General features: G+C 51.8%; 4 protein-coding genes across 16 annotated transcripts in view; 3 read left to right on the top strand and 1 right to left on the bottom strand.

The window, feature by feature from the left end:
* Window positions 1–4,640: 4,640 nt before the first annotated feature.
* Window positions 4,641–10,444, bottom strand: RETREG2 (reticulophagy regulator family member 2). 2 transcript variants are annotated; one of them, XM_045481315.1, is made up of 9 exons: window positions 10,053–10,444; window positions 9,663–9,769; window positions 8,643–8,673; window positions 8,156–8,291; window positions 7,663–7,747; window positions 7,187–7,330; window positions 6,941–7,032; window positions 6,651–6,786; window positions 4,641–6,391 (listed from the first exon to the last, which is right to left on the bottom strand). In XM_045481315.1, the coding sequence occupies exons 1-9, from the start codon at window positions 10,331–10,333 to the stop codon at window positions 5,766–5,768; spliced, it is 1,638 nt and encodes a 545-aa protein (XP_045337271.1). In that variant the 5' UTR covers window positions 10,334–10,444; the 3' UTR covers window positions 4,641–5,765. The 2 variants fall into 2 exon arrangements, with proteins under 2 accessions (XP_045337271.1, XP_045337270.1); XM_045481314.1 differs by having other exon boundaries at window positions 6,938–7,032; window positions 10,053–10,415.
* A 101-nt stretch (window positions 10,445–10,545) lies between these two features.
* On the top strand, window positions 10,546–16,787 carry CNPPD1 (cyclin Pas1/PHO80 domain containing 1). 4 transcript variants are annotated; one of them, XM_045481317.1, is made up of 9 exons: window positions 10,546–10,564; window positions 12,159–12,246; window positions 12,707–12,815; window positions 13,607–13,688; window positions 13,855–13,975; window positions 14,061–14,189; window positions 14,797–14,858; window positions 15,205–15,322; window positions 15,549–16,787. In XM_045481317.1, the coding sequence occupies exons 1-9, from the start codon at window positions 10,554–10,556 to the stop codon at window positions 16,092–16,094; spliced, it is 1,266 nt and encodes a 421-aa protein (XP_045337273.1). In that variant the 5' UTR covers window positions 10,546–10,553; the 3' UTR covers window positions 16,095–16,787. The 4 variants fall into 4 exon arrangements, with proteins under 4 accessions (XP_045337273.1, XP_045337276.1, XP_045337275.1 ...); XM_045481320.1 differs by lacking the exon at window positions 10,546–10,564 and adding an exon at window positions 10,817–10,928; XM_045481319.1 differs by lacking the exon at window positions 10,546–10,564 and adding an exon at window positions 10,859–10,967.
* Window positions 16,788–18,050: 1,263 nt separating this feature from the next.
* On the top strand, window positions 18,051–25,036 carry SLC23A3 (solute carrier family 23 member 3). Of its 5 annotated transcripts, XM_045481309.1 has the most exons (12): window positions 18,188–18,753; window positions 18,895–19,052; window positions 19,206–19,303; window positions 19,515–19,588; window positions 19,795–19,976; window positions 20,291–20,414; window positions 20,553–20,667; window positions 21,630–21,883; window positions 22,459–22,564; window positions 22,870–23,034; window positions 24,031–24,126; window positions 24,219–25,036. In XM_045481309.1, exons 1-12 carry the CDS (start codon window positions 18,574–18,576, stop codon window positions 24,506–24,508), a joined length of 1,842 nt encoding a protein of 613 aa, XP_045337265.1. In that variant the 5' UTR covers window positions 18,188–18,573; the 3' UTR covers window positions 24,509–25,036. The 5 variants fall into 5 exon arrangements, with proteins under 5 accessions (XP_045337269.1, XP_045337265.1, XP_045337267.1 ...); XM_045481313.1 differs by lacking the exon at window positions 21,630–21,883 and having other exon boundaries at window positions 18,051–18,753; window positions 20,322–20,414; window positions 20,622–20,667; XM_045481311.1 differs by lacking the exon at window positions 19,515–19,588 and having other exon boundaries at window positions 19,932–19,980.
* Window positions 25,037–25,805: 769 nt separating this feature from the next.
* Window positions 25,806–27,772, top strand: part of NHEJ1 (non-homologous end joining factor 1) — an 82,291-nt gene continuing 80,324 nt past the window's right edge. For 2 of the 5 annotated variants that reach the window (XM_045481308.1, XM_045481305.1), the window contains exon 1: window positions 25,806–25,910. Coding sequence is in view for 2 of the 5 variants with exons in the window: in XM_045481307.1 (XP_045337263.1) it covers window positions 26,496–26,516 (21 nt within the window). In the remaining 3 variants the exon portion in view is untranslated. Of the gene's footprint in view, window positions 25,911–26,128; window positions 26,274–26,388; window positions 26,517–27,772 lie in introns of those variants that run through there. The other 3 variants (XM_045481306.1, XM_045481307.1, XM_045481304.1) reach the window with 3 other exon arrangements.

Raw genomic sequence — 27,772 nt, 5'->3', positions numbered from 1 at the left:
TTACAGGCTGCTTCAAAAGTTCAAACACTGGTTTAGTATAGTTTGACATATGTTTACTGAACATCTACTATGTGCCAGGCACTGTGTTAGGCTCTGGGAATATTCAGATGATTAAAACATAGTCCCTGCCTTCCAGAATAAGCAGTATAGTGGAGGTTATACATACACACATATACCTGTATCTCCCCCCCCCATATCATACTTGTATAGAGAGAATGAAGATTCCACGTGATACATGGAAAAACAGAAGGACACTGAGGGAACACCAGGAGAGCAGGTCTGACATGGGGGGCAAGTGATGTGAGACATCAAGAGAGTCTTTGTAGATGGAGAGTGCCCTAAAGTACATGTTCAAAGACAAGTGAAGTGTTTGCCAAACAGAAGGATGGGGTGTGTGTTTGTGTGCAAAGCAAGGGTGGGGGAGGACAAGCTGTGTGGGGTTTGGTGCTGTAGTGTAAAAAGCAAGACAGGGCACTCCCAGTGTTGGCCCACTGAAATAAATTCCCTTCTAGTTTCACCACCAAAAAAAAAAAAAAAAAAAAAAAAAGGCAAGACAGGGCAGGGACAGATATCAGAGGCCTTTAAGCCATATCAGGGAGCTTGAATGAAAGTTTGTAGGAGAGCCTTTGATCAATATTAAATGGCAGAAAGGCTTACCAAATTTGCATTTTAAAATAATCTAGCCATATTTTGGGGCACGAATTTCAGTGGGGGACAGGAGTGTGGGCAGGGAAACTGTCACAGTGTGCCAGATGAGTGATGAGAGAGATGTGGATCAGGGCGGTGATAAAAGTGACAGAATCAAGAAGTAATTAGGACATCAAAATGGCAGCGACTGGTGACTGGGTGTGGGATGAGGCGGATAGTAGGGCTTCATGGTTGGTGATGGCAGCAAGCAGGATGGAAAATATAGAAAAAGCCCATCTATTTAGGGGAGGTGGGGGTGGAGGGCAGAGCAGAAAGAGGGTGTGTTGAGTTTTCAGTATGCTGAGCAGTAAGTACCTAAGAGAGGTTCAGGTGGAGATGCCTCGTTGGAAGTTCTGGGCAAGGAGTCGCGTTAAGATGGAGAAGTCATCAGCACGTGAGTAGAAACTAGACGGGTAAACATGTGAAATTGCCCTGGCAGTGGGAAGAAAGATGAACCAGTGACAGACTTGACGATCACCAACATTTAAGGGAGCAGGAAGGAGTCCAAGGAAACTTCAGTCAGACGTTAAAAGGAAAGCAACATGGTGGTATATTATTGTCCTTCCACGATGGGATGGACAGTTCTTGATCTGTTAATCCTTGATCTCTGTACTTTTATTTATTTATTTATTTATTTTTATTTATTTTTATTTTTTTTATTATATGAAATTTATTGTCAAATTGGTTTCCATACAACACCCAGTGCTCATCCCAAAAGGTGCCCTCCTCAATACCCATCACCCACCCTCTCCTCCCTCCCACCCCCCATCAACCCTCAGTTTGTTCTCAGTTTTTAACAGTCTCTTATGCTTTGGCTCTCTCCCACTCTAACTTCTTTTTTTTTTTTTTTTCTTTTTTTCTTTTTTCCTCCCCCTCCCCCATGGGTTCCTGTTAAGTTTCTCAGGATCCACATAAGAGTGAAACCATATGGTATCTGTCTTTCTCTGTATGGCTTATTTCACTTAGCATCACACTCTCCAGTTCCATCCACGTTGCTACAAAAGGCCATATTTCATTTTTTCTCATTGCCACGTAGTATTCCATTGTGTATATAAACCACAATTTCTTTATCCATTCATCAATTGATGGACATTTAGGCTCTTTCCATAATTTGGCTATTGTTGAGAGTGCTGCTATGAACATTGGGGTACAAGTGCCCCTATGCATCAGTACTCCTGTATCCCTTGGATAAATTCCTAGCAGTGCTATTGCTGGGTCATAGGGTAGGTCTATTTTTAATTTTCTGAGGAACCTCCACACTGCTTTCCAGAGCGGCTGCACCAATTTGCATTCCCACCAACAGTGCAAGAGGGTTCCCATTTCTCCACATCCTCTCCAGCATCTAGAGTCTCCTGATTTGTTCATTTTGGCCACTCTGACTGGCGTGAGGTGATACCTGAGTGTGGTTTTGATTTGTATTTCCCTGATAAGGAGCGACGCTGAACATCTTTTCATGTGCCTGTTGGCCATCCGGATGTCTTCTTTAGAGAAGTGTCTATTCATGTTTTCTGCCCATTTCTTCACTGGGTTATTTGTTTTTCGGGTGTGGAGTTTGGTGAGCTCTTTATAGATTTTGGATACTAGCCCTTTGTCCGATATGTCATTTGCAAATATCTTTTCCCATTCCGTTGGTTGCCTTTTAGTTTTGTTGGTTGTTTCCTTTGCTGTGCAGAAGCTTTTTATCTTCATAAGGTCCCAGTAATTCACTTTTGCTTTTAATTCCCTTGCCTTTGGGGATGTGTCGAGTAAGAGATTGCTACGGCTGAGGTCAGAGAGGTCTTTTCCTGCTTTCTCCTCTAAGGTTTTGATGGTTTCCTGTCTCACATTCAGGTCCTTTATCCATTTTGAGTTTATTTTTGTGAATGGTGTGAGAAAGTGGTCTAGTTTCAACCTTCTGCATGTTGCTGTCCAGTTCTCCCAGCACCATTTGTTAAAGAGGCTGTCTTTTTTCCATTGGATGTTCTTTCCTGCTTTGTCAAAGATGAGTTGGCCATACGTTTGTGGGTCTAGTTCTGGGGTTTCTATTCTATTCCATTGGTCTATGTGCCTGTTTTTTGTGCCAGATCTCTGTACTTTTAAAGATCATTTAAATCTACTCCATTTTGCAATATCCTTTGACCAGAAAAACAAATTCTGCCAAGCACTATTATTGATCAAATTCTTGTCAAAGATTTAATTTCTGCCCTCTGAAGTCCTACAGATAACCCTTCAAAGTTTGAAGGCAGCTAATGTGACTCAGCTCAGCTCTCTCTTTTCTTGGGACAACATTCTCTGTTCCCTCACCGGTTCCCCAGATGACGATTTTCAGCCTTCATCTCTGGTGATCCTCTACTGGGCACACTGCACTGTGTCAGCTTGTCTATGAGCGTAGGAAGCCATCCCCTGTCAGTATTCTAACTTGTGCACAGCACACTACAGGTATTATCTTCCTTGCTTGGGAAACTCTATTTCTAGCAATGCAGCCTAAAATTAAGTTTATGACCAGACACCTTACACTGTCAGCTGTTTGAATGTATAGTTGACTAAAGAGCACTGCCCTTCCTCCAACGTAAATGTAATCGACTCTTGTTGCCCCAGCCTATACTACTACTGGTGATTTTTGTTTAGCCTAAATGGTAGGTTTCACATCTCTGCCCGTTTTTCTTTCACACATAGGAAAAGCTTTCTTCTTGTCCCTTTCATCATGGGCAGGAAATAGCCAGGACGCCTGATAATGAAAAAAATTGTAGACAGACATGTAGCAACCATCAGACCAAGGTGAATGTCAAGAATTGACCCTCATGAACTTCAAATCTATGGCGAATGTTTTGATCCAAGGCTTTTGGCTCTATCTTCAGACTGTAAGTGTAAGAAGGAAATGGGGGTGTCTGGGTGGCTCAGTCAGTTAAGCATCTGACTCTTAATTTCAGCTCAGATCATGATCCCGGGGTCATGGGACCAAGCCCTGCATCCAGCTCAGCACTGGACACAGTGCCTACTTGAGATTCTTTCTCCCTTTCTCTGCCCCTCCCTCCTCTCAAAATAAGTAAACATAAAATTCAGTTAAAAAAAAAATGGATTCAAGGTGACGCATATGGCAGCTATTGTCTTTCTGATCAGTTAATTCTATTTTTCTTGAATCTCCCGTTTGTTGATTAGAACTCTACTTTTGCCCTTCGGAGACCGCCAGATGATTAGAAGTGCATGGTCCTTTGGAGGGAGAGGACAGGGCCTCAATCAACCCTAAAGGATGGTCCCTCAGGAAAAGATGAAATAAGTGGAGGAAAATATTCTCACGTGCTTAGGAGAGACATGGCATGTGAGTCAACCCCCCAAAATCAGGCGGCCTTGCAGTACAGTATGCTTCCAGCTGAAGGCAGAGAACGTGAACTCCTCAAAGAGGCCATCTGCTCAATTCAGGGCTTTCTCTAATGTTATTCTTCCCCCTAAAGAGCAAGGATTCCGGAGTCCACTCTATGAAGCTATTAGATTGGTTCTCTATAGTTCCTACATCCTCCAACACCTCCCCACTTGTGCCCTTTTAATGAACAGGAGTTTCCTGTTCCAGGGCGTTCGCTGGAGCCAAACTGCTTAAGTTTGGATCCAGACTCCATCATTTAGTAGGACTGTGGTCTTCAGGAAAGTTAGCCCACCTGTAAAATGGAGTTGCTATGTGTCTCAGGATTAGGAGGGGAAACAATGAGTTAATAAATATAATAAACCGCTTGGAAGAGTGCCACGCACATATTCTGCTTTTGATTCGTGCTATTTCTTCAGTGTTCCTTGGACTCAAAGCAGTTTTGATATGGGTATAGGTCTTGTTTGGGTCCCCAGTATAAACAAGTCACGGTTGAGTGAGCTACTTGTGAATATGCGGACGGGACAGGACTTGTGGGGACACTGAGGGTGTAGGCAACATGGCAGAAAACGATCGTTCTGGTCCTCGATTTGTACTGACCAGGAAGACAAGGCAGTTTCCTCCTGCGTACACTTTATTCACACATGCTAAATCTCACTGTACAGATCACTCTGTCAGGGAAGATGACTAAGGGCAAGTTAGGGCTGTTGGGGTAATCCTTGCTTCTGGCCTTGTTTTGCACCAAGGTAAATAAATAGCCAGGAACAAGTCTGAGGGCACAAGGGTGAGGGGTGAGGAAGGAACAGAGCAGTGTGGGAGGCAGCTCACAGCGAGGCAGGCAGGCAGCAGCAGTTCTAGCCAATCAACACTTTATTTTTCCACTCAACACCTGCACAGATGTTACTGTCCACTTCCTGACCTAGTAGGGGGTCCCACCACACCGGGACCATTCACGGCCCAGAGAGCGGTCGCCTTATTCCTTCCTAGAGTAAGAGGACCCTTCATCCCAACAAGACGGAGCTCCTGCTCACTAATGCAGTGCTGGTGCACATGCTGTGGGATTCCCGCTCTCCTCCCTCATCACGAAAGGCTGGGATGATCTAGGGCAAGGGCGCGGTGCAGGTTATGTGGGCTATAGTGATGTTAAGTGCATAACCACCGGCCTGACCCACCACCCCAGGTTTAGTCTGTACCACCCAGACAGGAGCCTCCCTAAAGCTTAGCCACCACCTGCTGGGAAGGAGCCGGCAAAGAGCGGGGATGGAGCTGCTAAGGACAGGACACAGGCAGGATATAAAGCAGAGAGGAACACGGGACAGGAAAGACAAATGGTCAAGTGCCCAAACTAAACAACCAGTGGGACACGAGGACAGAGCAGCACAGGTCCCTGAGGATAGGAGGAAAAAGAAAGGGAACGACCACCAGGGCTGGAGGCATAGTGGAATGAGAGTAGAGATGAGGCAGGGAGGCAAGTGCAGGCTGTGGGAAGGACTTCCCTAGCCCTGTTCACATCCACTAACCCAAGTGTAAAATTATTTACAAACTTAAAACCAATCCCAGGCACGGGCACTGTTCCAGGCCTGGGACAGCAGGCAGGCAGGCAGGCAGGCAGAGGGTGGACTGGCTACCATCTGACAGCCAGCTTCCCCATGTACGACCCCCCCCAGAGTAGGGAAAAGAGGAAACGGTGACGTCCCTGGCCAGGAAACCCTACTGTGCCTGCAACTCCTTCCCCCGTGGCTCATGGCTCTGCCACGGCCTGAGCCTCTTGGTCTGACTGTACCAGAGAGAGGGTGTCGGGCCCTAGGGATGGAGGGGGTGGAGCATCAGGGAGCTCTGAGGGTGTCTCTGGCCCCAACCCCAGCTCAGCATTCAGCTGTTCCAGCTCGCCCTGATCCAGCAATTCGAAGTCCTCAGTGGTGAGTGCCTCTTCTTCCTCAGGGACAGACAGGGGCTGGGGCGAGTCCTGGGGAGGAGGTGGGAGCACTGAGGGGGAGGGGACCGGGTCACTTTCGGCCAGGCAAAGTAGGGGTGACAGGGTGTTCGGTGGAGTGGGGAGGTCACCACTCACTGCCTCCGGGCTCAGTGTCTCCGCTGGTCCTCCAGGGGAGAGCTTCCCTCCATGTGTGGGAGAGCCTGCCCCGTTGAAGTGCGTGTTCACAAAGTGAAGGGGGGACGAGAGCCGAAGCAAGGTTTCCTTGGCTACCACATCTTCCTCTTCTTCTTCCGAGTCCAGGTCTTGCCTTGAGAGGGCCTGAGGAGGGCCCAGCAGGTCTTCAGGAGGGACTGGCTCCGTCTCCTCTCCCTCCCCCAGCTCCCGGCTCAGGGCTTCCTCTGGCTCACTTGGCAGGCTCTGCTGGTCCAAATCTATGCAGAAAACAAAGAGTCAGGAATGGGTGGATGGACCTGCTGTTCTGAACTCTCACAACAGGCAGTCAATTCAAGGATGAGAACTCAGGACATAGAATACTGGACCAGGCCTTAGGCGTTAAGGTCTTTCAGAGCTTGAAGTCGAATTACAGGATCAGTTCCCAGAAAAAACATTTCTGGGGGTGACAGTCAGAGAACATGGCCAGCATCCACAACAGGGAACAGGAAGACTGGGAGGACAAAGGGCTTCTCATACCCTCTGAGACATCAGTTAGCTGTGGAGTTGTGGCCCGGGATACAGAGAAGCCACCACTCTCCAAGATAGAAGCCTCCTCGTCTGACAGCTCTGAGTCTGTTATGGCCAAGGCCAATGCGGTTTTCTTCACATCCACCTGCAGGAGAACCCAGGTAACAGAACAGATGAGAAAATAAAAGAACCGATTTTTCAAAAGCACCCCCGCCCACTGCCTCTTGAGAAGTAGCTGCTCTGAAGCAGATTCTCCTCCAGCCTCTACTTGGCATCCCATCTCCCTTGGACCTCACCACCGGGGAGAAGCCAGCCAGTTCTGCTTCGCTTTCACTCTCTGTCTCCGCCAGTGGCTCATCACCTCCAGGGGGTGCATTCTTCCCCTGCCGCTCTAGAGAAATAACAGCAGGGCAGTGACCAAGCAGAGACGGTGGTGGGGGACAAACGTGGTCAAGAGACTAGAGTATCTAAGTTCCAGGGCACTTCATGAGCCATAAACCGATGCCTTCCCCCACACCCCCCTCCTGGGCATGGGAGCCCCTTACTCTTCTTGTCGTGTTTGTGATGCAAGGCATCAGCTTCTGCCTTCATGCTGTAGTCCAGCTGCATGAGCAGGGGCTCGAGGCGAGTATACATCCTCTGGATCAGTTCATGATAAACCACCAGGGGCCACAACAGGATGCTCAGCACTGGAGGTTAGAGAGTCCACTCAGGGCTTCCTATGCCTATTTCCTGAGGGCCCTCATGCAACTGGTCCCTAAACAGAAATTGCTGAAGGCTTTCTGGAGGCTGGACAAACCTTCTCCCTCCACATCTACCACTCTCCTGCCCAGATGACTCTTCCACCATCACTAACACTCCAGCATCCCCTGGAGATCTCCGTAAACAGATCATCAAAAAAAAAAAAAAAAAAAAAAAGAAAGTGCACCATCCTCCCTTAGGGCTAGCCAGTCCCTTTGACCCAGTCCAAGGAAAGAGAAGGAACCAGCTTTGGGAAAGGCAGGGGTTAAAGCCTACTCACAGACAATGTAAGAAATCATAATCCCCGGAACGTAGTGTCCCAGCACAGCCAGTACAGCACAGCCAGAACAAACTCGAGCACAGAACTGCAGAGAAGAGAACAGGGTCTGAGAGGTATATGCCCCACTCATCTGGGCAAGAAATTGCTGTTCAGCTGGTGGAAGGAAGGGTATGCCTTCTGGGGATGCAGTGATCTAGTCTAGTCAAGAGAATGCCCAAGACAACCAATTCAGTAAGCTTACAATAGACATCATCAAACGCCTACAACTCAGACTGATATCCCTTAACAGGAAACAGTGTCAAAACATCACAAACGTACTCTCTGAAATGAGACTACTCCTGTACCAGGCTACTCGCTGCATGTGTTGCCTCAAAAAGGCACCCAACCCTCTTCCTTCAGTGTCCAGCCAGGGATTTCACGTTACTCCTCCCCATTCCCATACCTCTATTTCCCCACAGTGCGGGAAACTGTTATTTGACATGAAAGAGGTTACCTGAGCTGGATTCTGCCTCTTGTACTGCAGCAGCTCCTGCAGGTGAATCTGGAAGGTGAGCCAGCTCTCAGCCAGGTATCTGCACAACTCGGGCACACTCAGCAGGTGCGGCCGGGCGCCTGACCCCGCACCCTCACTGGGGAGACATGACATGACCCCTGGAGGCCTCAGACACCAGCTTCCTAGGCACTCAAATCCCTCTGAGAATGCCAATGAGATCTTCAGTCTAAAAAACTGGACAACCCCACCTCCCAAAAGGAGGCTGTCCTCATCTTGGGAAGCAAAGCCCAGAGTTCCCAACCCTCTGCCCCCAAAGCATCAGGCACCCAAACACCTAAATAGGAACCCAGGACCGAACTTGTTGCCAGTCCATTTGCTATGCTGGGGTCTCTGCAGACCCTGCAGTGTCGCCCTGCACTGTGGGGACACTGGCACCAAAGCAAAACAGGGTTTGGGCATTTGTCTTCAAGAGCTGGCCTGCACTCACCTGTCAGAGTGGGGCTCCTCTGGGGATGATGCTATAGAGAGAGGTGGGGAACAAGTTATTGAGTGGTAGGGCTCTGGGAGACACTTCTCAGGGCAGAAACAGTTGCCCCTCCTCTGCATTCCCAGAGCACCTTCAGACACCAACCGTAGGAAAAGTTACATTGTCATAATTGTTGCTATTTACACAACTGTCTCCCTCTTTAATCACTTTCTTTTAAAGATTTCTTTATTATTTCTAAGTAACCTCTACACTCAACCTGAAGCTTGATCTTACAACCCCGATATCAAGAATGCTCTGAGCCAGCCAGGTACCCCACACTTTAATTTTTTTTTTTTTAATTTATTTATTTTGAGAGAGAGAGCACACAAGATGCGTGCATGGGGGAGAGGCAGCGAGAGGAAGAGAGAGAGAGTCTCACGTAGCCTGACTTGGGGCTTGATCTCACTGCCCTCGGGATCATGACCCGAGCAGAAATCAAGAGTCGGACACTTAGCTGACTGAGACCCCCAGGTGCCCCTAAACTTCACTCTTTTCAAACACACCTTATTCGTGTTTACATCCCAAGTAGCTCACACACAGGTGACATCTAATTGCTCCAAAATACCCATTCAGTAAATACAGGCATAACAACAACAAAAACAGAACCTAATATTCCCATGATTCCTGTGCTATCTGAACCTCTACCACGAGCACAGAACAGGTATTAATTCATTTAGTCTTCAGTTGCTTACCGACTAAATTCTATCATTCTTGTTTTATAGAAGAGAAAACCGAGGGAAATAGAAATTGAGTGGCTCTTACAAGGTCACACGCACAGCAAACTAGCAGAGCAAGCAATGGAACCCAGGCAATGTGGCTGTAGAGTCTGCACTCTTAACTACTATGCTCACAGTAACACTAATTTTAAGGTGGTGCCTGGGACCCGGGGGCCTGCTGTACATTTGCCCTCACCATTCAACCCACCCAGCGGGCTCAGGCACAAAGCAAGTGCACAACGGCGCTTACTGAATGAATACTCACCTGCGATGTCAGGGAAGAAGCGAGGCTGCCAGAGATCCAGCAGAAAATAGGCCAAAAGTGAGACGCTGAGTAGGAAGAAGGGCCGGAGGGACGAGGAAGAGAGCAACCTTAGGAAGAGACAGGCACCTCAGCGATGAGTGGGTGAGAGGCCCCCGCATCCCTCGCGAAAGGCGGAAAAGCGCCCACCGATGGGGGAACCGGAACCTCCAGGCCTACCATGAGACCCGAGACAGAGGTATGGGACAACCCCGACCGACAACAAACGGGGGAAGGGGGTCACTCCCCCGAGGCAAGTGTCAACCCCAGGAACGGGAAAGGTGCTCCCGGCCCCTCCCGCCCCCGCCCGCCCGCGCAGCCCGGCCCCGCCCCCTCCTTCTCCGTGGCCGTTACCAGAAGAGGCCGTTGAGTGCGGCCGCCGTGACCAGGCTGTGCAGCGGTTTCTCCCACACCAGCAGCCGCTGCGCTGCCGCCAGCACTGCCTCCCAGCCGCGGAGCCGCAGCCACAGCGTCGTGGCCAGGCGTCCCACCGCCTCGGCCGTGGCCGCCTCCTCCTCCGCCTCGCCGGTGGCCTCCCCCATGCCTAGGCTCAGACCCAGGCCCAGGCCGAGGCTCAGGCCTGCCCCCGGGCCCCCACCCGCGCCGGTGTTACCACCACCGCCGCCACTCGCCATAGCCCCGTCGCAGCCGCCGCCCGAGCCCGCGAGGAGCCAGGGCTGCGCGGCCGCCGCCGGGGGCGCGTCAGGCGGAAGGGGGCGCACGCCGCGGAGAGCGCAGCCGAGGCCGCTCAGGGGCCGTCACGTGACGGAGGAAAGACGAGCCCGTCACGTGACGCACCCTAACCGCCGGGATAGGGCGGCCAGCGCCTGCGCACAGGCGGCTGCCAGCGCTCCTATGCTGCGCAGGTTCGTATTGTGGTTGCTGGAGTCGTGATCTCGGGTCGTGACTGTGCGCTGTCCGGCTCCACGGGACCGAAGGACTGTGTATCCGTGTCTTCGCACTCCAGCCGTCTTCCTCTGCCTATGTAGGCAGGGCGGCTAGGGAGTCCCGTGCTGGCCCGGTTTTCCCGGTGTGATGCGGGCCGAAGGGGCAGGAAGTGGGCTGCCAAATGCCCAGTGTCCGGAGTAGGATCTGCTTCAGCACGGGAAGGGCGGCGGCTGTCCTATTAGTCAGTCCTTGACTTACTGGTCCTCCCAGTTCCCTCCTCTCCGCGGATAAACAAACACCAGCGCGTGACTCGACTGACTCGAAAACAGCTTCACTTACTCAGTAAAGTTGTTTCCTCCCCAAACGTAAACTTTACTGCCGGCACGTATCGGAGCTTTTTCCATTCCCTTGCTCAAACGGGAGATTGGGTCGCGGGTTTAAAAATAGAATCCTGGGGGCGCCTGGGTGGCGCAGTTGGTTAAGCGTCCGACTTCAGCCAGGTCACGATCTCGCGGTCTGTGAGTTCGAGCCCCGCGTCAGGCTCTGGGCTGATGGCTCAGACCCTGGAGCCTGTTTCCGATTCTGTGCTTCCCTCTCTCTGACCCTCCCCCGTTCATGCTCTGTCTCTCTCTGTCCCGAAAATAAATAAACGCCGAAAAAAAAAATTAAAAAATAAAAAATAATAATAAAAAAAAGAATCATGTTTAGCTGTTGACTCTTGGGGGGGGCATTAATTCCATTTACTGAGGCTTACAGCGTACTAGGCGCTTTGTATTTCTTTGTGACCATTTAATTTCTGCAGTGACCCCACAAAATACGTAATTAGGTTTAGAGTTCAAGCTACCGAAAGTAAGGTAAACAGCAAAAAGTAAGTTTCCCTGCCACGTTTCCACAGTGTACCCACTGTTGTTTCTTCTGTGTTTTTTCCGACGCATTTTATACATGTATATTGTTCTATGTGCGTATCTTTTAAAAACATATTTGGGAGCGACTCGTCCTGCATCTTTGTTCTACTCATATTAACATCCACATTGATAAGAAAAGGTCAGCCGGGCTCGTTCATCTTCAGTGTGGCGTGGTCCCCCGGGAATTGTCCCCATTACCCACCCAGACAAGGGCACGCTGGGGCTTAGTTCTGGGACTCGCCCGGGCTCAGGGCGACCAGGATTGCAAGCTTGGCTCCTCCGTGGCGGTCGGGGCTGGCGGCTGGGCCCCGCGGGCGGCAGGAAGTGCCGCGCGCTGACTCGCCGGCGACACCCCCGCGGCTACTAAACGCGGGACAGAGGCACAACACGCGCTTCGCAGCCGAGTCTCCTCTCCACTGGGTGAGGTGAGCGCCCTGGCCTCCGAGGCCCACACCCGGAGCCCGGATCGCGGAGCCCGGAGCCCGAAGCCCCGAGCCCCGCCCGGGGCGGAACAGGAAGAGGCGCCCGGCAACCCGGCCCCGCCTGCTGCCGCCGGCGCGAGGACAGGGGGCTGCGCTGGCGAAGGCGGCCGTCCGCGCGGGGGAGGACGGCGCTCAGGCGAGGGCTCCGCGGCTCCCTTACCATTCGTTCCCTTCCACTTTCTCAGGGCGGCAGGTGGCGGCGCGATGGACTTGGCCGGGCTCCTGCTGGACGAAGAAGGCACCTTCTCCCTCACGGGCTTCCAGGACTTCTCGGTGAGAGCGCGGCCCGCCCCCTCCCTGGCCTTCCTGTGCTTGAGCTCGGGATCCCCGGCGCTCCTCTCGCGGCCCGGGCGGCGCCGCGAACTCGCCTGACGGCTTGGTGCGGAAGCCGGGCGGCAGCCACTCGAGCTTTAACTACTCGAGGCCCCGGCTCCTTGGGCCCTGAGGGAGAGTCGCGGGGTAGGGGACTGGAGGTAGGGGTGGCCGCCGGGGACCTTCTCCGAGAACCTCTGCTGGAGAGTAGTCAGTAGTGGAGGATATCTCCCCGCCTCGCCCCCACGCTCAGTGTAGATAAACTACCATTGGCAAATAATCTAGAGAACGGGGCTGGGTGGGGCATGGGTCCCACCAGCAGTGAGGTGAACCTGCCGCCCCGCACCCCACTCCTAGCCTGGAGCCAGGATCTCCATCGTAGCCTTCCCTGCCTTTCACCCTCCACCACCTGCCATTTCAGTTCCTCCCTGGACACCAGAAGCTCAGCGCTCGGATCCGAAGGAGACTCTACTATGGCTGGGACTGGGAAGCTGACTGCAGCTTGGAGGAACTCTCCAGCCCCGTGGCAGGTTAGTGTTTTGTACCTGGGCAAGTAAGAAGCATGAAAATGGGGTTGTCAGCAGTCACCAAAATAACTCGGTGTACCCCATGAGCTACACCGTTTTTTCATAGCTAACTTATCGATGTCTGGTGTAAGGACTGGGTTTCCATTCCACATTTTTTTAGCCTGAGTGAGTAAAAAAACATTGCTATCTTACAAATCTGTGCCACTCTTTTTTTTTTTTAAGTTATTTATTTTGAGAGGGTGTGTTAGAGTGCGTGTGTGTAGGGCGGGGGGTAAGACAGCGACAGAGAGAGAGAGAGAGAGAGAGAGAGAGAGAATTCCAAGCAGGCTCCTCGCTGTCAGCTCAGAACCTGACAGGGGGCTCGACCTCACTAACTGTGAGATCATGAGCCTGAGCTAAACTCAAGAGTCTGGATGCTTAACTGAGCCACCCAGGCGCCCCCACTGTTGATTTGTATACGAGAAACACATCATATGTATCCCAAATTCACAAGGCACGTTTATTTTCTCAAATGAGCAAGGTGAAAGACAAATCTAGATAATTTCGGGTGACAGGGAAATAAGCCTTCCTGTTGGAAGGAGCTGAAATCCAAATGTAGAATGGTTTTTTTTTTGTCTCAAGGTGGGAGAATTTGATACATTTTGTTACTGTGGTTCTGTCCCCAAGGCTTCAGATAATACAGATCTGGGTCTTCTGCTGATAGCACTGGGGATGGGGGTGCGTGGGGGAGTTGGGGGTGGTGGTGGCAAGGGAGGAGTTGTTTGCTTACTCTGCCTTCCCTTTGCCTTCTGCAGACATTGCTGTGGAACTGCTCCAGAAGGCAGCCCCCAGCCCTATTCGCCGGCTCCAGAAGAAATATGTAGCTCATGTGTCCCGGTGAGCTTGGAATTGAGGGGGATAGGGTGGTAGTATTTGGGCCCTAGAGAAAGGGGAAAATGGTTGTCTCTAAAGAGAAGGTATAAAGACACAGGGATGAGCATCAAAAGAGTTATAAGTGCTGAAAGACCCTTGGGGTTAATTACTGATCCTTCCTGCCCCCCAGGGAGGCGTGCATCTCCCCGTGTGCTATGATGCTTGCTCTGGTGTACATTGAACGGCTCCGCCATCGAAACCCAGACTACCTACAGCACGTGTCGTCCTCTGACTTGTTCCTGATCTCCATGGTAAGACGCCCCCTCCCCTTCTGGGTCCTGGTGACCCAGGAGCCGGGTGTGAGCGCTTCTGATACCACCTCTGGCTGCCCTGCAGATGGTGGCCAGTAAGTACCTCTATGATGAAGGGGAGGAGGAGGAGGTCTTCAATGATGAATGGGGAGCTGCAGGGGGTGTGGCCGTGCCCACTCTCAATGCCCTGGAGAGGGGCTTCCTGAATGCCATGGTGAGTAGCTGTTCTATTTCTCACTTTGTTTCTTTGACGCTCCTCATGTTCCCTTCATCCTTTGCTTTTCTCAGTCAGCGTTCTGTAGTTTCTTTGTTTCTTTTTGCCTCTTCTCCTTGTGTCTTTCCTTATTAGTGTCTTCCCTTCCCAGCCTTTCTGGACCAACCACAGCCTTTGGAGGTTCCTGGCATGGTGAGGCCAGAAATGGAACCCCCCCCCCCCCCCCCCCCCCGGCCCCACACCATTCCCTAATTCCTTCAGGCCCAACATGTTACACTCTGAGTCAGAGCTTATCTCACTGGGTTCTGATTATTTGCTTCCAGAGTTTCTCTGCCTCATGACTGTGAGCTCCCTATGAGTGTGGACCGTTCTTAGGATTATTTTCTTTCTTTGCCCTTAACTGAGGGTATAATGTGAAACCAGATAATGTAGTATCAAATGAGTTAATATATAAAAGCTCCTGGAACAGTATCTGGCACGTAGTAAGTGCCAAGAAAAGTGTCTGCCGTAGTGGCGGTTGTAGCTGCTGCCGTGGTCTTGGTTGGTTATTAAATGGCTGTGGCTCCTATCTGAACTTGGCCTGGTGCCCTTCTCTTCTTGCCCATAGGATTGGCGTCTTTACACTGACCCTCGGGAGATCTTTGAGGTGCTGAGCTGGCTGGAGAGCTGGTAGGTTCTAGGAGTTGGGAAGAGGGGCTTACGGAATTTGGGGGCTTAGATCTAAACCGTTAGGGTTAGGGTGTAACTGGGGGGAGGGAGGAGACAACAAGGCGAATCTCCCAAGGTAATTGTTCCTAAACCTATCTGCCCTCTTTGTAATCTTCTTTGGAAGGGTGGTAGAACCTTACTTAAAACACAGATCTTAGGCTCGCTCTCTGTTTCTGGACCAACAGGTAGTTTAGGAACCTGTGTGTATAATAGGTTCCCCAGTGTGGGTCCCCAGGGGAGTGAGGGTGCCACTGGGCCAGTAGCAGGAGTGTTGAAGGTGTCCTCTGTCTCTCTCCCCTTCCAACAGTGTGGCTGAGCAGCAGGGACGGCGGCGGGGCTGGTACACCTACACAGACCTGTGTGTGCTGCTGGAGCAGCCGGCCTGGCAGTTGGCCCTGGGCTCCCTCTGCCAGCGGCTGGCAAAGGTGAGGAGGATTGGGAAAGATAGGGGCCTTAACTGGGCTGGTGTGTAAGGTGGGGTGAGCAAATGCTGAAAGTCTCAGGAAATGGGGTTTGAGAGTAGATGGCGACAGAGAGCTCTGACTTGAGCACAAGTTTCCAGACAAGGGATGGATGTGTTGAAGGCAGTCAGAAGCAGGTCTTGGGGGAAGGGTATTTGGGCACTGACTTTTCTTATCTTTGCTCCCGCAGCTGTCTTGCCTGTTAGCTATGGCATATGTGAGCAGTGTGGCCTTGGCTGTGGCATCACTGGCTGTAATTCACCAGTCCTTGGGGCTGCCCTGCAGCCCCTCGCCCGGCCCCCCGGACCTTGGACTGGCCTCCAGGTGCCTCTTGGAACCCTGCATACCTTCTCCCGTGCCACAGTGCCTGCCATGTCCTGTTAACGTCTCCAGCTGCCTGGATGGTGACACAGGGCTGCGTTCACTCTGGGGCAGTCTTCTGGCTTCACTGACTCCTCCACCATTGCCTCCCCCAGACCCTCCTGCCCCCCCCACTCTTTTCCATAACTGTCCCCTTTGCCAGAAGCTCCAGAGAGACTCCCCAAGCTGCCACACCTGCCACCATTCCAACCATACTGTCTCCACTGGGTCTCCCAGCCCTGGGTACCACTCCCGTGGCCTGGCTCCACCCTGGCTCTGGAGTCCAATGCCCCCCCTGCTCCCCCCGCCCCAGCAGTGTTCCCTTTTCAGTGTCATGGAGCTAGCCCGTCTCAAGTCTTTCATTTTCCCGGGCTAGGCAGGCATTCAACAAATGCATTAAGAGGATTTGGGAATCCCTGAGAACCTAGAGGGGGAAAGCTTGATTTAGATCCTCTGTACCTCTCTGGGTCCTTGGCTGGTCCCCGTCCTCCTAGGTAATGGAGCTTAAGGGGTTGTGGGGTAGAAGGACTGAAGGTCACTCACTCTCCTAGACCTCAGTGGCTGGCTGCTTGGCCAGAGCAGCGATGGTACCAGGGAAAGCTCCAGCTTGGTGACCAGGGCCACATCACAGCCAGACAGAGGAGAAGCCCCTGTCTCTCCACCTCCCTGGGTTCTAGACTTTTGCTTTTGAGTTCCCTATGATGGAAGGGGAAAAGTGGGGTGAGGGAGGGAGGAAATGTTGATTGGGGGCCTGAGTGATGTCCCTGAAGCAGGAGAGCGAGGGACTGACAGGGCCAAGGTGGGATCTGCCGAGGGAAGGCGGGGTCAGGTGGGAAACCCTCTCCACACCCCATCCCTTGGGTGTAGCCTAAAGGAGCCAGGGAGTGCTGCCGCCTTCAGCCCTGCCCTTTTGTCTTCCAACCTCTTCTTAGTACCCTGCTCCTGGGCTTCCCTCTCTTCCAGTTCTTCTCCTGGGTGTTCTCTTCACAGGCCTCTCTGGCCACTGCTTTGTATTTGGGTTTTTCACGCTTTTGTAGAACTGAGGTTTCAATAAACAGTTTCAGTTGCATGGCTGGGATTCTTTCTTCCGCGGCAGCCCTTGAAGAATTTCCTCCCCATATCTAGATTCTAAGCTTTTCTACTTCCTGAGCCCATCATCTTGCAACTCATTTGCTCTGAGCCCCATTTTAGAACTTCCCTGTTGTTTGATGGTTACAGGATTCCATCTCAAACTTACACTCATCCCTGCTCCCAGCACTCAGGGGCCTGTAGCACTGCTTTGACTTGGGTGCTCTGGGTCACAGATGGTGACTCTATCATGCCTGAGGTTGGCCCTGTCACAAGTTCTGGGTGGGCTCCATCCTTGTGGGTCCTGAGAAGCCAGGGTGAGTGTCCTGAATTCCAGTCTGGTCTGACACATGGTGGTAGTTGGTGTTAAGTCTAAAGCTGGGTTATCACTGGAAGAAAGTAAACCGTTCTGGCACCTGGACTGAGAGTATTTGGGTGGGACTCCTTAAGATGATCCACAACACAGGTAGTACTGTCCCCTAGGGGGCAGTCTGGAAACTTATGGGGCATTTTTTGATTGCAGCAAAAAATTGAAGGGATGATACTGGCATTTAGCTGGTATGGTCCAGATGCTAGGCATCCTGGAATGCTTGAGACCCCTCCCTTATGAAGAGTTCCCAAGATAACTTTCGAATGCCCTGCTGGACATCATGTATACGAAAAGCCTGTTTATCTGAGCATAGAACTATTTTTAACATGTAAACACGAAATCGTTTTTCTACATTTTGGAAAAGACTCAAAGTTTGCCAGGAATGTACCTACGTGTAAATTAAAACTGGACTTTGCTTTGTTCTGCACTTGGCCAAGAATTTGTTCACTACTTTGGAACATCAGGTCACCAATGGCAACACTGCTTGTGATACATGAGTCGCCAGGAAAGCACTAGCATCCGTTGATGTTGTAGTTATCACATCCATGGTTATTCTCTATATGGGGTAGGCAGTGGATGACATTGTCTTCTCCTTTAGTTGGGCCCAAGTTTCACATATGAAATACTTTATTTATTTATTTATTTATTTATTTATTTATTTATTTATTTATTTTTATGTTGATTCATTTTTGAAAGATAGAGACAGAGCACCAGCAGGGGTGGGGCAGAGAGAAAGGGGGACACAGAATCTGAAGCAGGCTCCAGGCTCCGAGCTCTCAGCACCAGAGCCCGATGCGGGGCTCAAACTCACAAACCACGAGATCATGACCTGAGCCGAAGTCGGACACTCAGCCGACTGAGCCACCCAGGCGCCCCACAAAATACTTTTTATTATCACCTACTTTTATTTCTCCTTTCTGTTACAGTGAGAAAATTATATAGAGTTGTGGTCACTTTTGCCATGCATGATGTAGGGACATTACCCATGCATTTCCTTCCCAGGTAGTCCTGGGGGCTTGACCCTGAAAGGGTTGAGAAATGGTGTAACCATGATCGTTTCAAATGCTGGTGGTGAGGAGGGAACACTAAAACCTCCCCAGGATATTTGATAAGTCTCCTCCCCACCTCTCCTATCCTACTTTCCAAAGCATGAAACAGGGGATCTACATGGGAGTTTCTTGCGGGGGAGGGGTCCAGAACGTGGCTCCCCAGTTAATGGGTGATGGAATTTGCACAAGAGCTGGGCAAAGGTGAAAGGGCCTGTCCTGCCCCAAATCCCTCATCCCTTCGCTCCGCTTCACTGATGCCTCCACCCCCTCCCCACTCCAGGCAGCTAACTTCCTCCAAACTCCGACCTCTTACTCTCTCTACTTAACTCCGGCCCAGGGCAGCCAAGACAAGAAGAAAGGCAGTCAGCATGAGCCGATCACACCCCCATCCCGTCCAACTCCAGTCTATGGGCCCCCAGGATGCCCTGGCCACACTGCCGCCACCACCACTCCCACCGCAGCCTGCTGTCCAAAATCCCTCCTCTCACCCTTGGGCCTCTCAGTGTGGGCCTCCTCCCTGGGGCCTCAGCTGTCTTCTGGCTCTGCAGGTAGGAGGCAGAGGTGTAGGAGTTAGTCCTAGCTGAAGGGGTGATGGGGGGGTGGAGGGGAGAGTAGGCGTGGCATGACCTCAGGAAATAGGCATTTCCATCTGTTTCTGAAGACTCTCCTTCCCATTGCTTCTCCTGCAGCATATCTTGGTGCTGGCTTCTCTGCTCTGTGTCTCCCACTTGCTCCTGCTTCAAAATCTCCCCCAAGGAGAGCTATCATATTCCCCTGCCCAACTCCTGGCCTCCAGCCTCTTTTCGTGTGGTGTGTCTACCACCCTGCAAATTTGGATAGGCAGCAGGTGAGGGGAACTCCCTGGAGAGAATGGGGCGGGTTCCTGCAAGCGTGTGTGTGTGTGTGTGTGTGTGTGTGTGTGTGTGTGTGTGTAGGAGTGGCCTGAGGAGTCCTTTTGGCTGCCACTTGTCTCTAGTAGCCAGGGCTGCTATTCCTACAGGCTGCCTCTTGTCCAGGCTCCGTCCTTAGAGTTCCTTGTCCCTGCTCTGGTGCTGACCAGCCAGAAGCTACCTCTGGCCATCCGGACACCTGGAAACTGTGAGCACAGAGCAAGGGCACAGGGTGAGGGTGGAGTGGAGTGCCAGTCTGAGCCTCCAGACCTGGGTGGGCACAGGATTGAGGGTGGGCAGTGGTGGGAACTGCTAGGCTATGGGGTCTTGGAGCTGTGCCCCGGACCAGCAAGGACTGTAGAACAACGGGGCTCTGTCCCACTTACCTCTCTCCTCTCCACGCCCCCAACTTTCCCCAGCCTCCCTTGTGCTGCGCCTGTGTGGGGGGCCTGGCTGCCATGGCCTGGCGCCCCGGAACACTTCTCTCCGAGAGGTGAGTGCCTGGGGATGGCGAGCAGGAGGGCTGAAGGTGGTGCCAGGATGGAGGAGGTTCCTGTTTCCATTTGCTGGGGCCTGAGATGATCTGCGGGAAGGAGTTGGGACAGAGACCCACCCCCTGGGATTAGTTGAGAAGTCCAGACTGAGGTCAACTTGATGGAGCAGAATGCATCCTCTTTGTCTTTTTCTCGGCTTCTCCAGGTGTCCGGGGCTGTGGTGGTATCCGGGGTGCTGCAGGGCACGCTGGGGCTGTTGGGGAGTCCCGGCCATTTGTTCTCCCACTGTGGGCCCCTGGTGCTGGCCCCCAGCCTGGTGGTGGCAGGGTTCTCTGCCCACAGGGAGGTGTCCCTTTTCTGCTCTACTCACTGGGGCCTGGCCTTGCTGTACGTAAGTCCTGAGGGGCATGGGGTGGTGACCAGTGGGCTGTGCGGGACTGGGGGAGGGCAGAGCAGCTGGCCCTACCCGATTCAGCAGCCATCTGAGCAGGGACAATGCTTTGTGGATTTGGAATCCAGGACTTTTGCTGGGTTCATGTGGTCTCCCTGGCTTTTACACCGTGCCCTGCTGCCCCTCCAAGGTATCCTCCTCCTTCTCTTCTCTGGGATCCCTGTTAGGGAATTCTGCCCCTCCTCTACCTCCCTTACCCCCCTCAGGATGCTTGCTTCCTTTTGCTCCTAAAGCTCTTTCTCTCCCCTAGGCTTATCCTGGTCATGGTGATCTGTTCTCAGCACCTGGGCTCCTGCCAGTTACCTCGGTGCCCCTGGAGGCCAGCTGCAGCCTCCTCGCCTCACACTCACATTCCTGTCTTCCGGCTCCTCTCGGTAAGTTGGGGTCTGGGCAGGGCGAGTTGAGGTGAGAAGCGCTGGCATGGAACGCTTGATTGGCCCGCTACCTTTTTGGTTTCTGTCTACCCCTCGAAGGCTGGCTTGGAAGGTTCCGGTCTCAATCTCGCCCCTCAGGTGCTGATACCAGTGGCCTGTGTGTGGATCATCTCTGCCCTTCTGGGGCTGAGCGTCATCCCCCCGGAGCTGTCTGCCACCCCCAAGGCACCATGGGTTTGGCTGCCTCACCCAGGTAGGTCTGTTCTTCGTCCTTCAGCCTCTTACTCAAATCAGAGGTCTATTTCTTTGAACTCAAGATTTAGCGAATTTCCTTTCTGAGTTAAATCCTGTGCTTTCTCAAAACACCCAGGGGAGAGAAATTGCCAGTCCGAAGGGCAATACCAGCCCCTCACCACAGGTGTTTTATTTCGTGTTAAGAGACGTCTGCAAGTCCATCACTCCCTGTTAATAATCCTCATCCGATTTACACACTTATGCTACCTACCCTCACAAGCATTGGAGTTGGTGGCCCTACATATGAAGTTTGCTTTTGAGGCATTGTGTACAAAAGTTGTTCATTCGTCAACTTAATAGAGGTCTGTTGAGTGCTGATTATGTGCTGGGCATGTGATAGGGGACGTGGTGTTAAATATGACAGACGCAGTACCTATACTCAGGAAGGTTATATCTGCTAGGGAATGCAGATACTAATTAAACAGTCACCCAAGTAAATTGAAAATTACATGTGGTAAGTGTAACAATGGGGAGATGCATTGTGTAATGACAGCTTATAACGGAGAATCTGACTTTACCAGAGAGATCAGGAAAACTGTTCTTGAGAAAATGATCTTTGAGCTGAGATGTGAGAGGTGAGGAGGTGCTAACAAGGTGAAGGCAAGGGAGAAGAGCATTCTAGGTGGGGAGAGCAGCATGTGCAAAGGCCCTGTGGTAGCCAGCAACACAGCAAGGATAAGGGCCTGAAACAAGGCCAGTGTTATCTGGAGTAAAGAGAGTAGGGCAGAGTGTGGTGGAAGATGAAGCCTTGTAGACCATGATAAAGGGATGAGTCCTTATCCTGAGTTTGTTGGTTCTGTCAGAAGACATTATCTTCAAAGACAATGGGGTCTCGAGGATTCTTGTGGCGCAGGCCTTTGGAAGCAGGGAGATGCTCCAGACTTGAGTCTGGCCCCAAGGTGGCTTTTTCTCCCTCCCCAGGTGAGTGGGACTGGCCCTTGCTGACACCCAGGGCTGTGGCTGCAGGCATCTCCATGGCTTTGGCAGCCTCCACCAGCTCCCTGGGCTGCTATGCCCTGTGTGGCCGGCTCCTGCAATTGCCTTCCCCACCTCCACATGCCTGCAATCGAGGGCTGAGCCTGGAGGGTCTGGGCAGTGTGCTGGCCGGGCTGTTGGGGAGCCCTCTGGGCACTGCATCCAGCTTCCCCAACGTGGGCACAGTGAGTCTTATCCAGGTATGTGGACAGGGGTGGGGCAGGGGAGTGGAAGTACACGAGAGGGAAGGGAACTCACGCTGACCGGTTGCCATCTGTGTCCAGCATTCTGCCAGGCACGCCTCCTCAATGATCTCATTTAGGGAGGTGCCTAGAAGTGGTAACGGCTAGGACCGTGAGGAAGACACTAAGTCACTACTAAACTCCCATACCTCTGGCACGGTACCCTTGCTGGGGCGTCCGGCGAGATCAAGTCATACAAAGTCCTTGCTCTCTTGGGCACTTCAGAGAGGGAGAGGCTGACAATTAAAAAAAAAAAAAAAAAAAAGTAAGATAGGCACAGAGCGTTAAGTGCTATCAAGAAAACAAAGCAGGTAAAAGTTGAAAATAAACTCTTAAAAAAAAAGAAAAAGAAAATGAAGCAGGGTAGTAGGGGGATAGTGGTTGAGAAAAGGGGTGTCCTTTAGGTAGAGTGCTTCTTGGAAGGATCACATTTGAGTTGAGATCCAAATGATGAGAAGGGGCCAGCCAGGCAAAACTCTTGAAGAGGCAATCAAGGAGGTGGCTGTGTTTTCTAGCATCTCTGCTTCGCATAGGCTGGATCTCGGCGAGTGGCCCATCTGGTGGGACTGCTCTGCGTGGGGCTTGGGCTCTCCCCGAGGCTGGCCCAGCTCCTCACCACCATCCCGCTGCCTGTACTTGGTGAGTGGATGTATCAGCAGGACTGGTATTGAACTAGTACCCCCACCCCCACCCCAGGATGGCCAACTGGTTGCTTGTGGCTGGCCCCCTCTCTTTCTGAACAGCACCCCTGACCTACGGGGTGTCAGCTGTGGGTCAGCTGCCCTCATTTTCTCAGCCCAACATCTTGGCCTCTTGACTGGGCTTCCGACATAATGGGAAAATGAGCCTTTGGTTGTCTCTCTCCATCACAACCTGCCCCACCCTGCAATACTCTCTCCTTGCCAGCCCTTCCCAACCCCTTTGATTACTTCCCTACGAGACAGGTGGGGTGCTTGGGGTGACCCAGGCCGTGGTTCTGTCTACTGGATTCTCCAGCTTCCACCTGGCTGACATTGACTCTGGGCGGAACGTCTTCATTGTTGGCTTCTCCGTCTTCATGGCCCTGCTGCTTCCGAGATGGCTTCAGGAAGCCCCTGTGCTGAGCACAGGTGGGGGTGGGGATGGGAAGAGGAGTTGGACAGTACTGGGAAAGCAAGGGCTGGAGGCTGGAGGCTCTCTAGACTCCAGGTCCCACACCCTTTTCTGTGATTTGGTGTAAATAGTTCACCCATTCGTTTAGCAAATATTTATTGAGCACCAGCCTAGCCCCTTCGGATATAAAGGGGCCTCCAGATGTTACGGTCTAACAAAAGAGACGACATGTGTAGGAACGTAACAGGAAAGGCTTAGATAAGGAGCTGGCTGGGGTGCTTGGCAGTGAGAAATGGTTTCTGCTTAAGATGATCCAAGTAAGTTTTACAGAAAAAGTTAACACTGAGCTGGTTTAAAGGATGGTAAGATTTGAACATATTTAGTGAGAGGAAGGTCATTTCTGGCGGGGGAACCGTCATAAACAAGGACATAGAAATAGGGTCATAGGGTTTGTCTGAGGAGTAGCAAATACATTAGTTAGTGGAGCTTAGCAACTAGCAGTGGTACTCAATTGAGGATGATTTTGCCCCACAGGGAATATTTGACAATATCCAGAGATATTTTTGGCCATTACAAATGGAAGAGGGGATTGTTATTGGCATTTAGTGGATAGAGGGATGATGCTAAATATCCTACAATGCACAGGACAGCCCCCCTCCATCAAAGAATTATCTGGCCCAAAATGTCAGTAGTACTGAGGTTGAGACAACCAGGCTACAGCATAGAATATAGGAAGTGGGAAGTAAGGTTGGGACTTTTAATACCAAGCTTTCCAGAGCCTGGAACTACCAAAGCATATTCAGAGGGCATGTGGATGCTCAGAAGACAGTATGATAGGCAGGGACCTTGTGCGAAGGGCCTGGGTGGGAGAACTAGAGAGTAGGGGTAAAAGGTGGGGGAGATGGGAAAAGATCTGTCCTTAGCCCAAGACTTAGATTTAGGTCTAGAAGTATGACCCATTGGCCTTGCATAGGATCAGAGTTCCCCTCCTGCCTGACCCCAACTTTCTGTAGGCTGGAGCCCCTTGGATGTATTACTGCGCTCGCTGCTCACAGAGCCCATCTTCCTGGCAGGACTCTTGGGTTTCCTCCTAGAGAACACCATTCCTGGTAAGCTGAGGCCAAGCCCCAGCACTGGGGAGCAGCCCGGATGTTATCACTCCCTGGGTGGGGCAATAGCCTGACCAACCTTTCTTTTGCAGGCACAAGGCTTGAGCGAGGTCTAGGTCAAGGGTTGCCATCTCCTTTCTCTACCCAAGAGGCTCGGGTGCCTCAGAAATCCAGGGAGAAGGCTGCTAAAGAGTACCAACTTCCTTTCCCCACCCAAAATTGGTCTCCCTGTATCCCCCAGCCCCTCCGTTGCCTCTGCCCTCTGCCTGAAGACCCTAGGAATGAGGAAGGAGGAGCCTGTGAGCCAGGAGAGACAGCAGACTTGTTGCTTGGCTTTGGGGAGCAGTGTCCTGAGTCTAGCAGAGAACTTAGGTCCCAGTGATTACCAGAACTCCTACCCCTGTCCTGGTTAGTTTAGCCCTATCTCCCAGCTTGCTGTGTGAGTCAGCTCCCAGGCTCTAATTTCTCCTAGGAAGAAGGTGTGTGTGTGTGTGTGTGTGTGTGTGTGTGTGTGTGTGTGAGAGAGAGAGAGAGAGAGAGAGAGAGAGAGAGAAATGGACCCACCTAAAGGTCTCACTTCCCAATAGGTGTGTTGCCTTTCCTTCTCTTAATTAGGCCTAACTGTTCCGGGCAGGGGCCATGGTTTAGTGGACCATGAATGAATGAATGAATGAGATTTTGTATGTGAACTATCTATAGTCGAACCCCAGCATTCACTTAACAAATATTTATTGAGGGCCTCCCATGTGCAAGGTCTTGGAACTACAGATATGGAGAACACAGGGTCCCTGCCTTCTTAAGGTACCTACCACTTAAAAAGCCTTATGTAGGGGCACCTGGGTGGCTCAGTCGGATAAGTGTCCAACTCTTGACTTTGGCTCAGGCACCGTGTAGGGCTCCGTGCTGAGCGTGGAGCCTGCTTGGGATTCTCTCTCTCTGCCTCTCCCCCCGCTTGTGTGCTCTCTCTAAATAAATAAACATTAAAAAAAAAGACCTATGTAATTATTAATTAAAATCCAAGCCAGAAGGCAGTCTGTATTAAAGATTAAAACAATGCTATGGGAGCAAAAGAGAAGAAACAGTTAATTCTGATTGTGGATCGTGGCAAAGGCCTTATGGAAGATGCAGCACTGAGGCTGGCCTTGACGAGAAGACTCTGGTTGTGGAAAGCGGATGGGGAGAATATGTCAGGCTCAGGCATGCAGCTGAAGCAAAACCGTAAACTGTACAAAGTACAAGATGAGTTGAGGGATTTCAAGTTTCTCCGTGGTGATGGAGCAGAAGCATGGGGGTAAAAATGGAAGGAGAAATGAGACAGGAGAGGTAAAGGATGAGGTCAGACCTTGGGATTTATGCATGGAAGAATCATCTCTGAAACAACTTGAGCGCTGGTGAGGATCAGAAAATTAGTGAAGTTCAATTTCCTCATTTTATTACAAAAAAAAAAGGGGGGGCTGGAAAGGTAGGGGAGGGAAGTGACCTGAGTTTATTGAAGGGTCCAAATCCTGGGACCCCTCTTCCGCACCTCATCTGCCACTCTTCCTACTCGGCCAGCGCGATTCCGAGGGGCGCCACTACTACTCCCAGCAGCGGGTCCAGCGGCCCTTTTCCCGCTCTCCCCGAGCGGCGGCCCCCCAGCTCGCTTTCTTCTGCCGCGAGGACCCAGATGCCCCGCCCACGTCGGGCCTCGGCCCCGCCCCTAGGTCCCGAAAGGCCTCTACTCTAGGCCTTTCGGTTTGCGCGGTCTGCTGAGAGGACGGTAGGAGCTCTCGCGGCCGCTCACGGTAGGTGCTGTCGGGTTCGAATCAGGGCCGAGGCCTCAGGCGGAGCCAGGCGGCGAGGGGCCCCCCGGGATTCCGCCGGCGTGCCGGGGGCCGCGCGCGGCCCGGGTGCTGCGGCAGGCCTCCGTGGGTGGGCGGGGCGCGTGCGCAGCGCGTGCGCAGCCCGCCTTCCGGTGGCGAGGCGGGTGTGTGTGGCTACTGGTTGGCGGGCTCCTCGGAGCTGCAAAGCGGCCGGTGGTCGGTTTTGTTACACCCGAGGGGTCCCGAGCCGCGCCTCGGTGCAGCCACAGCTGTCAAAGTGGAGAGGCAGACGGCGAAGTCCCTCGCGGCGAGGGCGGATGGAAACTACGTCAGGCGACTCCTGGGGTGGGGCTGTGGTAAAGGGAGCCAGGGTTGGTCCCCACGGAGGGACGGGGCGTGGCCCAACCCGGACGGTGGCTGGGGCCTTGCTGCCCTCTGCAGGATGGTGGGGGAGCTGCGCCGAGAGAGGGGCTGGGCCGAGGGGCGGGACTCGGTGCGGACCCGGATTCTCAGACTACCGCATCTGACTGTCGGCGCTCCTAAGCGTCATTCAAGAATAATAAATGGATGCATCTTGTTAACATGAAGGTTAAAGACGGCCTTGAAGGGGGGCGGGGGGTAGGTGGGGAAAGATAAGATTCAGAGGCCTTGAACTCAATAGGACGCGCGTGGTGGGAGCATTGCCAATCCCAGGTCTGGTGCTGAATGTCTCAGACCTTCCTATGGGGCCTCTTGATCCTGAGCACGTTTTTTTTTTTTAATTAAAAAAAAATGTTTATTTATTTTTGAGAGAGAGGGAGAAAGTGACAGAGAGCGAGCAGGGGAGGGGCAGAGAGAGAGGGAGACAGAGAATCCGAAGCAGGCTCAGGCTCTGAGCTGAGCTCTCAGCGTAGACCCCAATATGGGACTGGAACCTATGAACTGTGAGATCCTGACCTGAGCGAAGTCTGTGGCTTTAACCAACTGAGCCACCCGTGTGCCCCATACCCCGAGTGCCTTTTAGATTCCTCTCCCACCCCCAAACAAGACAGAAAACAACTATACAGTTTTTGAGGGTTTTGAGCTTCCAGGCTTTCCGAAGTGTTAGGCAAGGAGAATCAACCCAATTTTGGCACTCTTAGAGGGTGCACTGAAGGGCTTGGCGACTTCACTTGTTCACTTGACTTTGTGACCTTTGGCAATGTGGAACTCTGGTCTAGTGAGGGCTAGCTTAATCATTCCAAGATCTCCTCCCTATGGGAGCGGCAGATGGGAAGTGACTGCAGTCCCATCCTCCAAACACAAGGCTGCTGCAAATAAAAATCACAAAATATATTTACTTTTCACCTAACTATTGACTGTACAAATTAAGTTTTGTTACAAGACCCGTCTTCAAAAGCGAGGTTATGGTTGTAAGAATAACGGCTTAGACTGTGATGGAAATGACAGGAGGAATAGAGCCATGTTAATCATGTTAATGAAATCCAAGGAATTTCATTATTTCCTTTATATTCTAAGACAACTCCCTCACTTCACTTTGTATTTATAGACTGAAATAATGAAGGAAATTGTATCACTTTTTTTTTTTTTTTTTTTTTTACCCACAGGAAAAATGACCAGACTTCCTGTAAAGTAACCATAGTTACAGAACATCTACTAAGTTAAGACTACAAATTTAGTTGTTGAACTAGAAAAGTTGGTTTCCAGGAGTTCCAGGATATACAGCAGGGCATGACAGTACTTTGGGTTGGGGATCTGGGGGGATGAGTGAAATGGAAGTTAATGAATTGTCTCTACCTCTACGAAATGCTGTGCCTTGTGTTTATGACTTCTTAGTCACCCACATTCTTCTCGAAATGGGATTT

The sequence above is a fragment of the Leopardus geoffroyi genome, chromosome C1, assembly GCF_018350155.1.
Source record: "Leopardus geoffroyi isolate Oge1 chromosome C1, O.geoffroyi_Oge1_pat1.0, whole genome shotgun sequence".
In the NCBI taxonomy this organism is placed as follows: Eukaryota; Metazoa; Chordata; class Mammalia; order Carnivora; family Felidae; genus Leopardus; species Leopardus geoffroyi.
The sequence above is the reverse complement of the archived record's forward strand: the minus strand, read 5'-3'. Positions and strand labels throughout refer to the sequence as shown.

Excerpts from the sequence above, each read along its gene's own strand:
- RETREG2 (XM_045481314.1), bottom strand. The coding sequence starts at position 10,333 with ATGGCGAGTGGCGGCGGTGGTGGTAACACCGGCGCGGGTGGGGGCCCG. Across the intron at positions 7,748-8,155 it reads AGAGGCAGAATCCAGCTCAG|TTCTGTGCTCGAGTTTGTTC; the intron begins GTAACCTCTTTC and ends TCTTCTCTGCAG. Across the intron at positions 7,033-7,186 it reads TCACAAACACGACAAGAAGA|AGCGGCAGGGGAAGAATGCA; the intron begins GTAAGGGGCTCC and ends TTATTTCTCTAG.
- CNPPD1 (XM_045481317.1), top strand. Across the intron at positions 13,976-14,060 it reads ACTTGTTCCTGATCTCCATG|ATGGTGGCCAGTAAGTACCT; the intron begins GTAAGACGCCCC and ends GCTGCCCTGCAG. Across the intron at positions 14,859-15,204 it reads CTGAGCTGGCTGGAGAGCTG|TGTGGCTGAGCAGCAGGGAC; the intron begins GTAGGTTCTAGG and ends CCCTTCCAACAG.
- SLC23A3 (XM_045481309.1), top strand. The coding sequence starts at position 18,574 with ATGAGCCGATCACACCCCCATCCCGTCCAACTCCAGTCTATGGGCCCC. Across the intron at positions 18,754-18,894 it reads GCTGTCTTCTGGCTCTGCAG|CATATCTTGGTGCTGGCTTC; the intron begins GTAGGAGGCAGA and ends CTTCTCCTGCAG. Across the intron at positions 19,053-19,205 it reads CAAATTTGGATAGGCAGCAG|GCTGCCTCTTGTCCAGGCTC; the intron begins GTGAGGGGAACT and ends CTATTCCTACAG.